General features: G+C 42.9%; 1 protein-coding gene across 1 annotated transcript in view; it reads left to right on the forward strand.

The window, feature by feature from the left end:
* The window catches only part of LOC110500328 (calcium/calmodulin-dependent protein kinase type 1D), a 56,994-nt gene extending 47,052 nt beyond the window's left edge, over positions 1–9,942 (forward strand). Inside the window, exons 9-11 of the mRNA XM_036959770.2 lie at positions 6,965–7,052; positions 7,442–7,607; positions 7,777–9,942. Coding sequence (XP_036815665.2) covers positions 6,965–7,052; positions 7,442–7,607; positions 7,777–7,943 — 421 coding nt within the window. The 3' untranslated portion in view covers positions 7,944–9,942. The remainder of the gene's footprint in view (positions 1–6,964; positions 7,053–7,441; positions 7,608–7,776) is intronic.
* Positions 9,943–18,896: the final 8,954 nt, after the last annotated feature.

An 18,896-nucleotide genomic window follows, 5' to 3' on the forward strand; every position in this document is an offset into this window, starting at 1 on the left:
TACCACACCATACTACACTATACCACACCATACTATACTATACCACACCACACTATACCACACCATACCATACTATACCACACCATACTATACTATACCACACCATACTATACTATACCACACCATACTACACTATACCACACCATACTATACTATACAACACCATACTATACTATACCACACCACGCCATACTATACCACACCATACTATACCGCACCATACTATACCACACCATACCATACTATACCATACCATACTATACCACACCATACTATACTATACTATTCCACACCATACTATACTATACTATTCCACACCATACTATACCACACCACACTATACCACACCATACTATACTATACCACACCATACTATACTATACCACACCATACTACACTATACCACACCATACTATACTATACCACACCATACTACACTATACCACACCATACTATACTATACCACACCACACTATACCACACCATACCATACTATACCACACCATACTATACTATACCACACCATACTATACTATACCACACCATACTACACTATACCACACCATACTATACTATACAACACCATACTATACTATACCACACCACGCCATACTATACCACACCATACTATACCGCACCATACTATACTATACCACACCATACCACACCATACTATACTATACTATTCCACACCATACTATACCACACCACACTATACCACACCATGCCATACTATACCACACCACGCCATACTATACCACACCATACTATACTATACCACACCATACTATACCACACCATACCATACTATACCACACCATACTATACTATACCACACCATACTATACCACACCATACTATACCACACCACACCATACTATACCACACCACACTATACCACACCATACCATACTATACCACACTATACTATACCACACCATACTATACTATACCACACCATACCATACATACTATACCACACCACGCCATACTATACCACACCATACCATACTATACCACACCATACCACACCATACTATACTATTCCACACCATACTATACCACACCACACTATACCACACCATACCATACTATACCACACCATACTATACTATACCACACCATGCCATACTATACCACACCACGCCATACTATACCACACCATACTATACTATACCACACCATACTATACCACACCATACTATACCACACCATACTATACTATACCAGACCATACTATACTATACCACACCATACCATACTATACCACACCATACTATACCACACCATACCATACTATACCACACCATACTATACCACACCATACCATACTATTCCACACCATACTATACCACACCACACCATACTATACCACACCATACTATACTATACCACACCATACTATACTATACCACACCATACTATACTATACCACACCATACTATACCACACCATACCATACTATACCATACCATACTATACCACACCATACCACACCATACTATACTATTCCACACCATACTATACCACACCACACTATACCACACCATACCATACTATACCACACCATGCCATACTATACCACACCACGCCATACTATACCACACCATACTATACTATACCACACCATACTATACCACACCATACTATACTATACCACACCATACTATACCACACCATACCATACTATACCACACCATACTATACCACACCATACCATACTATACCACACCATACCATACTATACCACACCATACTATACCACACCATACTATACCACACCATACTATACCACACCATACTATACCACACCACACCAGACTATACCACACCACACTATACCACACCATACCATACTATACCACACCATACTATACTATACCACACCATACTATACTATACCACACCATACCATACATACTATACCTCACCATACCACACCATACTATACTATTCCACACCATACTATACCACACCACACTATACCACACCATACCATACTATACCACACCCTACTATACTATACCACACCATACTATACTATACCACACCATGCCATACTATACCACACCACGCCATACTATACCACACCATACTATACTATGCCACACCATACTATACCACACCATACCATACTATACCACACCACACTATACCACACCATACTATACTATACCAGACCATACTATACTATACCACACCATACCATACTATACCACACCATACTATACCACACCATACCATACTATACCACACCATACTATACCACACCATACCATACTATTCCACACCATGCCACACCATACCATACTATACCACACCATACTATACCACACCATACTATACTATACCAGACCATACTATACTATACCACACCATACCATACTATACCACACCATACCACACCATACTATACCACACCATACCATACTATACCACACCATACTATACCACACCATACTATACTATACCACACCATACTATACCACACCATACCATACTATTCCACACCATGCCACACCATACTATACCACACCATACCATACTATACCACACCATACTATACCACACCATACTATACTATACCACACCATACTATACTATACCACACCATACTATACTATACCACACCATACCATACTATACCACACTACACCATACTATACCACACCATACCATACTATTCCACACCATACTATACCACACCACACCATACTATACCACACCATACTATACTATACCACACCATACTATACTATACCACACCATACTATACTATACCACACCATACTATACTATACCACACCATACCATACTATACCACACCATACCACACCATACTATACTATACCACACCATACTATACCACACCATACTATACCACACCATACCACACCATACTATACCATGCCATACCATACTATACCATACCATACTATACCACACCATACCATACATACTATACCACACCATACTATACCACACCATACTATACCATACTATACCACACCATACTATACCACACCATACTATACCACACCATACCATACTATACCACACCATACCACACCATACTATACCACACCATACCATACCATACTATACCACACCATACTATACCATACTATACCACACCACACCATACCTCACCATACTATACTATACCACACCATACTATACCACACCATACTATACTATACCACACCATACCATACTATACTACACCATGCAATACTATACCACACCATTCTATACCACACCACACCATACTATACCACACCATACTTTACTATACCACACTATACCATACTATACCACACCACACCATACCTCACCATACTATACCACACCATACTATACCACACCATACTATACTATACCACACCATACCATACTATACTACACCATACAATACTATACCACACCATTCTATACCACACCACACCATACTATACCACACCAATACCAATCCAATTTTAGACTACTGACTTCACATTTCTTCTTTACCAAAACATTCTCTTTGATTTGGACATTTTCCACACAACGTACAATGTATAAACATCAAACATATACTAGGAAAACTCTTAACGTTACAATGTTTTCGTAATAACGACATCTATTAACCTTTAATAACAAAACAAAAATGACATTTTCATAGTCCATCTATCGTCATGACCACCATTGTGGCTGACGGAAACCATTGTTCCAAAGTCCCTTTATTTCATGTCTAATGTTCTGAGGCTGGTTCTCCATATTGAGGGGACACAGGAATGTTGTGTGGCCTAAGATTTACCAGGGGCGTGAGGGGTCATAAAACCCCCACATCTTCAGACCCCTAGATCTCTCCTCCTCTGTTGGGGTTGAGAGATAATCTGTAGGGTTGTGGTCTCCTGTAACCTGACCTGATCAGGACAGTCATGACAATACTGTACCATACCACACCACACCATACCACACCCCACCCCACCCCACCATACCCCACCACACCACACCATACCTCACCACACCATACCCCACCCTACCACACCATACCACACCATACCCCACCCTATCACACCATACAATACCACACCATACTATACCACACCATACTATACCACACCCTACCACACCACACCATACCCCACCACACCACACCATACTATACCACACCATACCCCACCATACCACACCACACCACACCATACTATACCACACCATACTATACCACACCCTACCACACCACACCATACCCCACCACACCACACCATACTATACCACACCATACCCCACCATACCACACCACACCACACCACTCCATACTATACCACACCACACCACACCATACCCCACCACACCAAACCACACCATACTATACCACACCATACCCCACCACACCACACCACTCCATACTATACCACACCACACCATACCCCACCCTATCACACCATACCACACCATACCATACCATACCCCACCCTATCACACCATACCACACCATACAATACCACACCATACTATACCACACCATACTATACCACACCCTACCACACCACACCATACCCCACCACACCACACCATACTATACCACACCATACCCCACCACACCATACTATACCACACCATACCCCACCATACCACACCACACCACACCACTCCATACTATACCACACCACACCACACCATACCCCACCACACCACACCACACAATACCACATCACACCACACCATACTACACCACTCCATACCCCACCATACCACATCACACCATACCCCACACGCCACCACACCATACCCCACAATACCACACCACACAATACCATACCATACCACACCACTCCTTACCCCACCACACCATATCACACCATACCATACCATACCCCACCCCACCATATCACACCACACCATACCCCATCATACCCCACCACACAATACCATACCATACCCCATCATACCCCACCACACAATACCATACCATACCCCATCATACCACACCACACAATACCATACCACACCCCATCACACCATACCATACCCCATCATACCACATCACACCATACCCCACACGCCACCACACCATACCCCACAATACCACACCACACAATACCATACCATACCACACCACTCCTTACCCCACCACACCATATCACACCATACCATACCATACCCCACCCCACCATATCACACCACACCATACCCCATCATACCCCACCACACAATACCATACCATACCCCATCATACCCCACCACACAATACCATACCATACCCCATCATACCACACCACACAATACCATACCACACCCCATCACACCATACCATACCCCATCATACCACACCCCATCATACCACACCACACCATATCAACCAGGCTCTAGCCCACGCCTGGTGAGTGAAGGTAGAGTCTGTTTAGTGATGAGGCCTCCACCGTGTCTCTTCCACCTTACAGATCTGAAGTCTGGGTAGGTAGAGTCTGTTTAGTGAGGAAGCCTCCAACTGCAAACATCAGAGGGTTAGGAACAATGGGAAGGGCTAGGGAATGGATTGGGACAACACAATCAGAGAGAACCACTCGCCGTGCCGAAAGCTGACATAAATATGACACAGATAGTGGATGTCTGAATGATGCAGTGCTCCATGTCTTCCTTCCTGCCTCCCTCCTAAAATATCTGCTCCACTGGTCTGAGAAGGGGGGAGAGAAAGAAGCAGAGAGAGAGGGGGGGGGGGGGGGGTGTAGAGAGACAGAGAAAGAGAAAAAGAGGGAGGGAGAGAGGGAGGGAGGGCAAGAGAGAGGGAGACAAATCTGCTGAATGAATGGTTGCCAATTAGCAGGCTGCGTCCTGAAGGATGCTTGGAGAATGCAGAGACAGTGGCTACGTTCCAAAAGGCACCCTATTACCTGTAAAGGCCTGATGGACCCTGGTCAAAGTAGTACACTATATAAGGAATAGGGTGCCATTTGGGATGCAGACTAATCAACCATTATCATGTCTCTCCCTGGCCCGGGCCAGACCTAATGCTATTGTCTGGGGTTTGGGAATCTATTCAATGTTCATCAAGTGGTGGGGCTGCCATTTAGCTGCACAACGAATCCCTGATTCTAGCTTTAATGACAGAGACAATATGTGGGTGGTTGGCAAATGGAGAATAGGGATAGGACTTTTAGGCATCTAATCATTGGCCTGTTATGTCTTGGCCCTGTTATGTCTTGGCCCTGTTATGTCTTGGCCCTGTTACGTCTTGGCCCTGTTACGTCTTGGCCCTGTTACGTCTTGGCCCTGTTACGTCTTGGCCCTGTTACGTCTTGGCCCTGTTATGTCTTGGCCCTGTTATGTCTTGGCCCTGTTACGTCTTGCTGTTATGTCTTGGCCCTGTTATGTCTTGGCCCTGTTACGTCTTGCTGTTGTGTCTTGGCCCTGTTATGTCTTGGCCCTGTTATGTCTTGGCCCTGTTACGTCTTGGCCCTGTTGTTGTGTCTTGGCCCTGTTATGTCTTGGCCCTGTTATGTCTTGGCCTTGTTACGCCTTGTTGTTGTGTCTTGGCCCTGTTACGCCTTGCTGTTACGTCTTGCTGTTACGCCTTGTTGTTGTGTCTTGGCCCTGTTACGCCTTGTTGTTGTGTCTTGGCCCAGTTACGTCTTGGCCCTGTTATGTCTTGCTGTTACGTCTTTGGCAGGTGGTTTGATAGCGTTTAAATAGACTCACAATGGTTTTGTTGTGACAGGTGTGTTGTGACAGGTGTGTTGTGACAGGTGTGTTGTGACAGGTGTGTTGTAACAGGTGTATTGTGACAGGTGTGTTGTGACAGGTGTGTTGTAACAGGTGTGTTGTGACAGGTGTGTTGTAACAGGTGTGTATTATAGAATTTGAGACATCCAGTAGCTCAGAGCTGGTGCTTGATAGATATCCAGGCCAGGAACTGACCACTAACTGTGTCAAAAGAAAACATTCATCTACTTGTCCTTTATGGTGTGTCTTTGTATCTCAGGATTGCTGGGGACACGGCTCTCTGCAAGAACATCCATGAATCAGTCAGTCGGCAGATGAGGAAAAACTTTGCCAAGAGCAAATGGAGGGTAGGTTCTATTCGTACAATGATTGGTTTTTGTGTATGTTTACTGTATTTGTCAACCTCCTCTATTTGCATATGCCAACCCTCTCTCTCTCTCCCTCCCTGCCTCCCCTCCCTGCCTCCTCTCTCTTTCTCCCTCCCTGCCTCCTCTCCCTCCCTTCCCCCTCTCCCTCCCTTCCCCCTCTCCCTCCCTGCCTCCTCTCCCTCCCTGCCTCCTCTCCCTCCCTGCCTCCTCTCCCTCCCTTCCCCCCCTCCCTCCCTGCCTCCTCTCCCTCCTCTCTCTCTCTCCCTTCCTGCCTCCTCTCCCTCCCTTCCCCCTCTCCACCCCTGCCTCCTCTCCCTCCCTGCCTCCTCTCCCTCCCTGCCTCCTCTATCTCGCCGTCTCCTCCACAGCAAGCGTTTAACGCCACAGCAGTGATCCGTCATATGAGGCGTCTCCAGTTAGGCAGTAGTCTGGGCGGCAGCTTTGGAAGCAGTATGAGTGTGGACCAACCAGGACAGAATTCTATGCCAGCCAAGAGCATGTCTGTAGACTGTGCCTCCCTCTCACGCAAAGACGGTTAGTGAGTGACTCCTTTACTTTATGATGTGGGGAGCAGGCCGTGTCCAGTTGGCTCTGTTGGGTTCTATTAAAGGATTTTTGTTCCGTCATTGATTGGTTTCCACTAATACTTCAGTGATTGTGCTCGTCTAGTCATTGAGGTTATCGTCTCTGCTTCTCCCCTCAGGTCCTCTACAACCTCTGTCCACTCTGCCTCCTCTGCCATCCTCCCCTGCGGCCTGTAGCGCCCCCGTTAGCATCGGAGTGGAACCACATGTAGAACCAGAGGCAGTGGTGGAGGTGCCCCGGCCACGCCCCTCCACGGTCACCACCATCCACACGGGGACTAAATGACATCAGGTTCCACGCGAGGTCAGCTGGGAGACCACAGAGCTTTGAGTCGGGATTCCATGATTACAATTCCGCCCCTCAGAATTCCACAATTCGTCTCTCTTAGTCTGCCCACCCCGCCCATTCTCAGCTGCTGGGATTGAGAACTTGAGGAGCTGTTCAAGGCTCCATTTACCATGGATCAGCACTCACTGCAGTCCCAGTGCAGCACTCTGATGTCCGTACCCTCCACAGGAGGTGTATTCAGTGATGTGAAATAGAGAACTGACAGGATTTCCTATTCTATCTAATGTATCTGTTCTACACCGTACGTTTCTATCTGAACACTCTGCCTGCTAACGGGCCACAGGGCTGGTGGAGGAGAAGTAGAGGACCACTGACTGTCTCGCTCTGTCCTCCTGACCAGAGGGTGGCCAGCGGGGTCAGTCTCCCAGTGCTTGAATCGGGTCGGTACGGAGTAATTTCAACCTCAAATGTTCACCTCCTTATTGAATATTCACTCTAAACATTGTATAATATCAGCCAGTAGTTTAGAAAGTAGTGCCCCCCCCCCCCCCCTCCCCCCTCCTTAAGGCGCATTTGTTTTTGTTTTTGTTTTGAGGAAATTAGCTGTTGTTTTGAAGTAACGTCGTTGTTGTCCTATTATCGCAGTTTCACCGCTATGGATCGCAGCTTTAAGATCCTATTCCATTTCTTTCAAATATGGTACTGTAAATATGGTACTGTAAATATGGTACTGTAAATATGGTACTGTAAATATGGTACTGTAAATATGGTACTGTAAATATGGTACTGTAAAATGAAAATGACCACCTGAAATCTTTGTCATAGCACTGCCATGTTGTAAGACTATCCACCGAGAGACAAAAAGAAGACCTGTTTGTATGGTGGTAAAAGGAGGCCACACTATGGGAACTCACCAGGTTTTCATTATTAGTCTTAATTATTGAGACTGCTGTAACTCGGAGACTGTGAGACTGCTGTAACTGTGAGACTGTGAGACTGCTGTAACTCGGGAGACTGTAGGACTGCTGTAACTCTGTGAGACTGAGTGTTGGGCACAGAACCCCCTCTATGCCTTGTGTTTAACGTCGCATATGGAAACCATTGAGTGGAGTTAGCGTTTCACGCAACTGAAACAGAGCATTCAAGGCTAAAATAGTAATTCCATATTATTCTCAATCATATTTCTAATTGTTTTAAAAGCTTGAATGTTTCTCTGCAGTTGTTGTTACGGTTGAGTACTTCACTGTTTCATTGTTACCAACTGTAGGAAAGAGCTGTTGTATATTTGCTTTGCGTTTTCTGGATATAGAATGTCAGTGGAAAAAATATCTATCTGCAGAGTCATGCACCCACACACATCTGTGAATGAAGTGCTTTAGTAGTGTGAGATGATGAAATCCGTTTTGATATTACTGTAGTGACGGTTCTCATTTGATTGTACACTTTTCCTACTGGAAAGGTATGTAATTGTCTTATATTTAATGACATTTGTAAGAACAGCACGTGTGTCACTAGACTTTTATGTTGAAATATATACATGGAAACAGATGTTATGTTAATAAGATAAAGGTGTAGTCGTTGCTTGGTGGTTTAGTATTGTATTTTTAACGGATCGATTGCGATGTAACCGTGAAGCCATGCTTAGCATCAGGATACAACGTAGGAACACAACGTTGTGACCAGTTCTCAGGGAAATTCTTTGAGGAACGTTTGAGGACATGAAACCCCAGTTATGTTGATGATGATGATGAAGAGGATACATGTATTGACTAAAGCACACGTTGCATATTATTACGTGCCCTCAGGACAGTTGGGCCCATAATTCATAGCCTCGTGAGGGCAGTTTGATATATCCCATAGTTGGGGGTTTGTTTTAGATTTGTATAATACAAGGCTAAGAATGAAAGAAGGCATATAACTATAACCACTGTACTGTAGTTTTATTTAAACACTGAAAATGACAAACTACGAAATAAAGATTGAAGTAATTTGATAATCATTGTTCCGTTGCAGAAAGTCTGTAGCATGTAGTGTACTTTAGTTAGCTGTTCTCCCCCTCCACAGGCGTTGGCTGTTCCCAGAACTGTGGTGCTGTTCTCTTCTCTCTCTCTCTGTCTCTCTGTCTCTCTCAATTCAATTCAATTCAATTCAAGGTCTTTATTGGCATGGGAAACATGTGTTAACATTGCCAAAGCAAGTGAGGTAGATAATATATAAAGTGAATATATAAAGTGAAATAAACAATAAAAATTAACAGTAAACATTACACATACAGAAGTTTCAAAACAGTAAAGACATTACAAATTTCATATTATATATATATACAGTGTTTTAACAATGTTCAAATGGTAAAGGACACAAGATAAAATAAATAAGCATAAATATGGGTTGTATTTACAATGGTGTGTGTTCTTCACTGGTTGCCCTTTTCTCGTGGCAACAGGTCACAAATCTTGCTGTTGTGATGGCACGCTGTGGAATTTCACCCAGTAGATATGGGAGTTTTTCAAAATTGGATTTGTTTTTGAATTCTTTGTGGATCTGTGTAATCTGAGGGAAATATGTCTCTCTAATATGGTCATACATTGGGCAGGAGGTTAGGAAGTGCAGCTCGCTCCCTCTCTCTCTCTGTCTCTCTCTGTCTCTCTCTCTGTCTCTCTCTCTCTCTCTTTCTGTCTCTCTCTCTCTCTCTCTGTCTCCCTCTCTCTCTCTCTCTCTGTCTCTCTCTGTCTCCCTCTGTCTCTCTCCCTCTCTCTCTCTGTCTCTCTCTCTCTCTCTCTCTCTGTCTCCCTCTCTCTCTCTCTCTCTTCTCGCTTTGCTACTCTCTCCCAAAGTTGATGGTTTTAAGTTTTCACACAACAGGGAGAAGGAGAATATGTTGTGCGAACGTTTTAACTGTCACTAAAGAACACATGAGTATAGATATGTATGTTCGTAAGAAAGTAGGTCCTCTCCTTCCTGTGTAAATATAAATCTCATGAACCAGATTTGCTTGGAAAGGAATGTTTATGATTGATTTTCTACGTTGTTTGTTTACTTATTTGGATCTCCATTAGCTTTTGCAGAAGCAGCAGCTACTCATCCTGGGGGTTCACACAAAGTACATGACTAGTAACAAAATACTGATACACTGACAGACAAGGACAGACACACACACATTATAAAAACAATGATATACAAACAATACAACAACAGAAATGATGTGTGTTAGTGTGTCTGCGTGTGTTTGTGTCCCCTCACAGTCACCACCGTTCCATGAGATGTTGGTTTTGGACTTGTTAACTGTGAAGAGACCCCTGGTGGTATCTCTTGTGTGGTATGAATGGGTGTCTGAGCTGAATGGTACTATATTATTTTATGAGAACTAGAAGAGAAGCAGTTCATCTCTTGTCAACCCTCAACCAGGAAAGACTGGCCTGCATGTTGTTGATGTTAGTTCTCTGGGTGTGCATTTAAGGGCAAGGCGTGCTGCTCTGTTTTGAGCCAACTGCAGCTTTGCTAGGTCTTTCTTTTAGCTTCACTTGACCGTATTACCGGACAGTAATCAACATGGGACAAGACAAGAGTACAGTCGATTACTGTGTAAAGAAAATGCACATCTTTGATGCACAAAATGAACATGTTTTTAAAACAGCCATACTCCTCCCCATCTTCACATCAACTTTGTCAGTATGACTTGACCATGATAATGGACCATCCAATGTTACACCTAGGGGTTCATCTTCCTCAACTGGCTCAATGGTCACACCATTATGATACTGACTGGAACTCATTAATATTAACTCATAATAATATCATATTATTATTATATACTGTATATGTTTATATATCATATTATATATCATATTATTATATATGATATCATTATTATATACTGTATATTATATATCATATATAATATCATATCATATTATTATATACTGTATATGTTTATATATCATATTATATGTTAGATTATTATATACTGTATTTATATAGCAGGACCATGCCCCAGGACTACCTGACATGATGACTCCTTGCTGTCCCCAGTCCACCTGACTGTGCTGCTGCTCCAGTTTCAACTGATCTGCCTTATTATTATTCGACCATGCTGGTCATTTATGAACATTTGAACATCTTGGCCATGTTCTGTTATAATCTCCACCCGGCACATCCAGAAGAGGACTGGCCACCCCACATAGCCTGGTTCCTCTCTAGGTTTCTTCCTAGGTTTTGGCCTTTCTAGGGAGTTTTTCCTAGCCACCGTGCTTCTACACCTGCATTGCTTGCTGTTTGGGGTTTTAGGCTGGGTTTCTGTACAGCAATTTGAGATATCAGCTGATGTACGAAATAAATTTGATTTGATTTGATATATATCATATTATTATATACTATGTTTTTCTATATCATTATTATATATCATATATATTATATATATATATATATATATTATATTATTATATATTATCAAATTATATATTATATTATTATATATCATATTATATACATCATATTATTATATATCATATTATATACTGTATATTATTATATATCATATTATATACATCATATTATTATATACGATATATATCATATATATATCATTATATATCATTATATATCATATATATCATATCATTATATATCATATCATTATATGTCATATTATATACTGTATATTTATTTATACTGTATATTATATTTATTTGCCACATGCGTCGAATACAACAAGTGTAGACTTTACCGTGAAATGCTTACTTACAAGCCCTTAACCAACAGTGCAATTCAAGAAAAATAAAATATTTACCAAGTAGGCCAAAATTAATAATACAAAGTAACACAATAAGAATAACAATAACGAGGCTCTATACAGGGGGCACTGGTACGCAGGGGTACAGGCTAGTTGAGGTAATCTGTACATGTAGGTGGGGGCGAAGTGACTATGCATAGGTAACAAACAAACAGCGAGTAGCAGCAGTGTACTTGCAAAAGGGGGGGGGGGGGGTTCAATGTAAATTGTCCGGGGGCGATTTTTATGAATTGTTCAGCAGTCTAGGGGGGAGGGAAACGAGACACGGAACACATCTCATGCAAATCATAACAGTGAAAAGGAACAGTGAGAACTAATAACAACAGACAACCTAAATCTACCGTCAAACACTGGGGTTTCTTGTCAAAACAGAACGGTGAATATCAAAACAAAACCCTAAGCTAGTCTAGCCTGCTTCATGAACAGCTAGCTAACTAACCAATAAAATGCAGTGGGTGGTCCGCCCAGTTCTAACTAGGGTACTTAGACAAAGTTTTCCTACGGGTAATGTAGGCCCAAGGGCGACTTGGCTAGGTATCCCTTTTTCACACCAACAAACAAACAGTCATACACCATAACAATACATACCCACATAATAACGGACAAATGTGACATGTAGGCGCAAAAACAAAAGAGAGATAGCTCCAGAGACAACTGATTGGGTTTCTTTTAACCCAAGGGAAAAGGGATGTGATTGGGTAAGGGAAAAGGAGCAGGCGTGTCTTCAGATTGGCTACTGATTGGTGACTGATGACTGCCACCTGTGACTCGGGCAGAAAGAGAGAAAACAAATACACACAGGATACCTGTATCCTGTATATTATTATATATCACATTCTTATTCTGTTTCTCATGGTATCCTTTCTTCTTCTATTCTGCCTCCAGCACCTGCCTCTGTTCATCTATAAGAGAGGATACAAAGAAAAAGGAAGAAGATGAAATTGTCTCACTTGCGGTCAAACTGCACCAACAACATTAGGGATTTGTATTTATTAAGGATCCCCATTAGTAACAGGGGTAGATGCTGTTGAGGAGCCTTTTGGTCCTAGACTTGGCGCTCCTGTACCGCTTGCCGTGCGGTAGCAGAGAAAACAGTTTGTAACTTGGGTGACTGGAGTCTCTGACAATTTTCTGGGCTTTCCTATGACACTGGCTATTATGTAGGTCCTGGATGGCAGGAAGCTTGGCCCCAGTGATTTACTGGGCCGCTCATACTACCCTCTGTATCGCCTTACGGTCAGATGTCGAGCAGCTGCCATACCAGGCAGTGATGCAACTGGTCAGGATGCTCTCGATGGTTCAGCTGTAAAACCTTTTGAGTGGGTCTAGGGTGTCCGGGAGGATGCTGTTGATGTGAGCCATGACCAGCCTTTCAAAGCACTTCATGGCTACCGACGTGAGTGCCACGGGGTGGTAATCATTTAGGCAGGTTACCTTTGTTTCTTGGGAACAGGGACTATGGTGGTCTGCTTGAAACATGTAGGTGTTACAGACTCAGGGACAGGTTGAAAATGTCAGTGAAGACACTTGATAGTTGGTCCGCTCATGCTCTGAGTACACGTCCAGGTAATCCGTCTGGCCCAGTGGCTTTGTGAATGTTGACCTGTTTAAAGGTTTTGTTCACTTTGGCTACCGAGAGCGTTATCACACAGTCATCCAGAACAGCTGGTGCTCTCGTGCATGCTTCAGTGTTGCTTGCATCGAAGCGAGAATAATAAGGCATTTAGCTCATCTGGTGGGCTCGCGTCACTGGGCAGCTGGCGTCTGGGTTTCCCTTTGTAGTCCGTAATAGTTTTCACGCCCTGCCACATTCAACGAGCGTCAGATTCAATATTAATCGTGTATTGATGCTTTGCTTGTTTTATATTTCATCTGAGGGCATAGCGGGATTTCTTATAAGCGTCCGGATTAGTCTCCCACTCCTTGAAAGCGGCAGCTCTAGCCTTTAGCTCGATGCGGATGTTTCCTGTAATCCATGGCTTCTGGTTGGGGTATGTACAGTGAGGGAAAAAAGTTTTTGATCCCCTGCTGATTTTGTATGTTTGCCCACTGACAAAGAAATGATCAGTCTATAATTTCAATGGTAGGTGTATTTGAACAGTGAGAGACAGAATAACAACAACAAAAATACAGAAAAACGCATGTCAAAAATTGTATAAATTGATTTGCATTTTAATGAGGGAAAGAAGTATTTGACCCCTCTGCAAAACATGACTTAGTACTTGGTGGCAAATCCCTTGTTGGCAATCACAGAGGTCAGATGTTTCTTGTAGTTGGCCACCAGGTTTGCACACATCTCAGGAGGGATTTTTTCCCACTCCTCTTTGCAGTTCTTCTCTATTCGAGGCTGACGTTTGGCAACTCGAACCTTCAACTCCCTCCACAGATTTTCTATGGGATTAAGGTCCGGAGACTGGCTAGGCCACTCCAGGACCTTAATGTGCTTCTTCTTGAGCCACTCCTTTGTTGCCTTGGCCGTGTGTTTTGGGTCATTGTCATGCTGGAATACCCATCCACGACCCATTTTCAATGCCCTGGCTGATAGGAGGTTCTCATCCAAGATTTGACGGTACATGGCCCCGTCCATCGTCCCTTTGATGCGGTGGAATTGTCCTGTCCCCTTAGCAGAAAACCACCCCCAAAGCATAATGTTTCCACCTCCATGTTTGAGGGTGGGGATGGTGTTCTTGGGGTCATAGGCAGCATTCCTCCTCCTCCAAACAAGGCGAGTTGAGTTGATGCCAAAGAGCTCCATTTTGGTGTCATCTGACCACAACACTTTCACCCAGTTGTCCTCTGAATCATTCAGATGTTCATTGGCAAACTTCAGAAGGGCCTGTATATGTGCTTTCTTGAGCAGGGGGACCTTGCGGGCGCTGCAGGATTTCAGTCCTTCACAGCGTAGTGTGTTACCAATTGTTTTCTTGGGGACTATGGTCCCAGCTGCCTTGAGATCATTGATAAGATCCTCCCGTGTAGTTCTGGGCTGATTCCTCACCGTTGTCATGATTATTGCAACTCCACGAGGTGAGATCTTGCATGGCGCCCCAGGCCGAGGGAGATTGACAGTTATTTTCTCACTAAGCAGCTTGGCGATGGTCTTGTAGCCCATTCCAGCCTTGTGTAGGTCTACAAACTTGTCCCTGACATCCTTGGAGAGCTCTTTGGTCTTGGCCATGGTGGAGTTTGGAATCTGATTGATTGATTGCTTCTGTGGACAGGTGTCTTTTATACAGGTAACAAACTGAGATTAGGAGCACTCCCTTTAAGAGTGTGCTCCTAATCTCAGCTCGTTACCTGTATAAAAGACACCTGGGAGCCAGAAATCTTTCTGATTGAGAGGGGGTCAAATACTTATTTCCCTCATTAAAATGCAAATAAATGTATAACATTTTTGACATGCATTTTCTGGATTTTCTTTTGTTGTTATTCTGTCTCTCACTGTTCAAATAAACCCACCATTAAAATTATAGACGGATCATTTCTTTGTCAGTGGGCAAACGTACGAAATCAGCAGGGGATCAAATACTTTTTCCCCTCACTGTACGTACAGTCACTGTGGGTACAACGTCATCAATGCACTTATTGATGAAGCCGATGACTGAGGTGGTGTATTCCTCAATGGCATTGGATGAATCCCGGAACATATTCCAGTCTGTGCTAGCAAAACAGTCCTGTAGTGTAGCATCCGCATCATCTTACCACTTCCGTATTGAGCGAGTCACTGGTACTTCCTGCTTTAGTTTTTGCTTGTAAGCAGGAATCAGGAGTCTAGAATTATGGTCAGATTTGCCAAATTGAGGGTGGGGGAGAGCTTTGTATGCATATCTGTGTGTGGAGTAAAGGTGGTCTAGGATTTTATTTTCCTGGTTGCACATGCTGGTAAAAATTTGGTAAAACTCATTTAAGTTTGCCTGCATTAAAGTCCCCGGCCACTAGGAGCGCTGCATCTTGGTGAGCATTTTCTTCTTTGCTTATGACCTTATAGAGTTGGTTGAGAGCAGTCTTAGTGCCAGCTTCACCTCAACTTGCTCAATTTCCACATTATTCATTACAAGATTTAGTTGAGGTTTAGGGTTTAGTGAGTGTTTAGTCCCAAATACAATCTTTTAGTTTTTGAAATATTTAGGACTAACTTATTCCTTGCTATCCATTCTGAAACTAACTGCAGCTCTTTGTTAAGTGTTGCAGTCATTTCAGTCGCTATAGTAGCTGACGTGTATAGTGTTGAGTGATCCGCATACATAGACACACTGGCTTTACCCAAAGCTAGTGGCATGTCGCTAATAAAGATTGAAAAAAGTAAGGGACCTAAATAGCTGCCCTGGGGAATTCCTGAATTTACCTGGATTATGTTGGAGAGGCTTCCATTAAAGAACACCATCTGTGTTCTGTTAGACAGGTAACTCTTTATTCAAAATATAGCACGGGGTGTAAATCCTCAACACATAAGTTTTTCCAGCAGTAGGCTATGATCGATAATGTCAAAAGCCGCACTGAAGTCTAACAAAATTAGGGCTGCAGGTAGCCTAGTGGTTAGATCGTTGGGCCAGTAACTGAAAGGTTGCTGGATCGATTCCCGAGATGACAAGGTAAAATCTATCATTCTGGCCCTGAGCAAGGCAGTTAACCCACTGTTACCCAGTAGGCCGTCATTGTAAATAAGAATTTGTTCTTAACTGACTTACCTAGTTAAATAAAAAATAAAAAAACAGGTAGGATTGGATCTCTGCAGATGGTTAGGACCATATAGTCCTGACCTCTGACCTTCTCTTCATTGTAGTTCCTGACCTTCTATTCGTTGTAGTTCCTAACCTCTGACCTTCTCTTCATTGTAGTTCCTAACCTCTGACCTGCTTTTCGTTGTAGTTCCTAAACCTCTGACCTTCTCATCGTTGTAGTTCCTAAACCTCTGACCTTCTCATCGTTGTAGTTCCTAACCTCTGACCTTCTCTTCATTGTAGTTCCTAACCTCTGACCTTCTCTTTGTTGTAGTTCAATGGGACAGATATTTGCCTGCTGTCACGTTCGTTGAAATGAGTGGACCAAGGCGCAGCGTGCATAGTGTTCCACATGTTTATTTAAATGACCAACAAAAACAATGAACAGCAAACGAGACGTAACGACTGGAGTGCTCACAAGCGCTACAAAAAAACAAGATCCCACAATCTAAGATGGGGAAAAAGGCTGCCTAAGTATGATCCCCAATCAGAGACAACGATAAACAGCTGCCTCTGATTGGGAACCATACTAGGCCAACAAAGAAAATAGAAAGCATAGATTTGCCCACCCAAGTCACACCCTGACCTAACCAAATAGAGAATGAAAAAGGCTCTCTTAGGTCAGGGCATGACACCTGCATAACAAACGACTCCATCAACTCCCTCTGGAATTCACTTTTGGAATTCATGTCAGGTAGTTGTGAATAACAACTCAATGGAAAATCAAATCAAATCAAATCAAATCAAATTTTATTTGTCACATACACATGGTTAGCAGATGTTAATGCGAGTGTAGCGAAATGCTTGTGCTTCTAGTTCCGACAATGCAGTAATAACAAGTAATCTAACTAACAATTCCAAAACTACTGTCTTGTACACAGTGTAAGGGGATAAAGAATATGTACATAAGGATATATGAATGAGTGATGGTACAGAGCAGCATAGGCAAGATACAGTAGATGGTATCGAGTACAGTATGTACAAATGAGATGAGTATGTAAACAAAGTGGCATAGTTTAAAGTGGCTAGTGATACATGTATTACATAAGGATACAGTCGATGATATAGAGTACAGTATATACGTATGCATATGAGATGAATAATGTAGGGTAAGTAACATTATATAAGGTAGCATTGTTTAAAGTGGCTAGTGATATATTTACATCATTTCCCATCAATTCCCATTATTAAAGTGGCTGGAGTTGAGTCAGTGTCAGTGTGTTGGCAGCAATGTAGAAGATGTACAGTTCAAATTGTGAATTCTGCAGTGTTCCTTTGCAGATGAGTGGGTCAGGGAGTTGTGAATGCAGGATATTAAAGTAATGACCCTGTGTGACTAAAATTGAAAAGATGACAGCCAACAACATCAATAAATGGTTATGTCGATCATCAGGATAGGGCACTGTATGCATGTAACATCTTTTCACAGGGAGAGGATAA

This window comes from Oncorhynchus mykiss, chromosome 2 (assembly GCF_057628025.1).
Source record: "Oncorhynchus mykiss isolate SJ-2025 chromosome 2, ASM5762802v1, whole genome shotgun sequence".
NCBI classification, from domain to species: domain Eukaryota; kingdom Metazoa; phylum Chordata; class Actinopteri; order Salmoniformes; family Salmonidae; genus Oncorhynchus; species Oncorhynchus mykiss.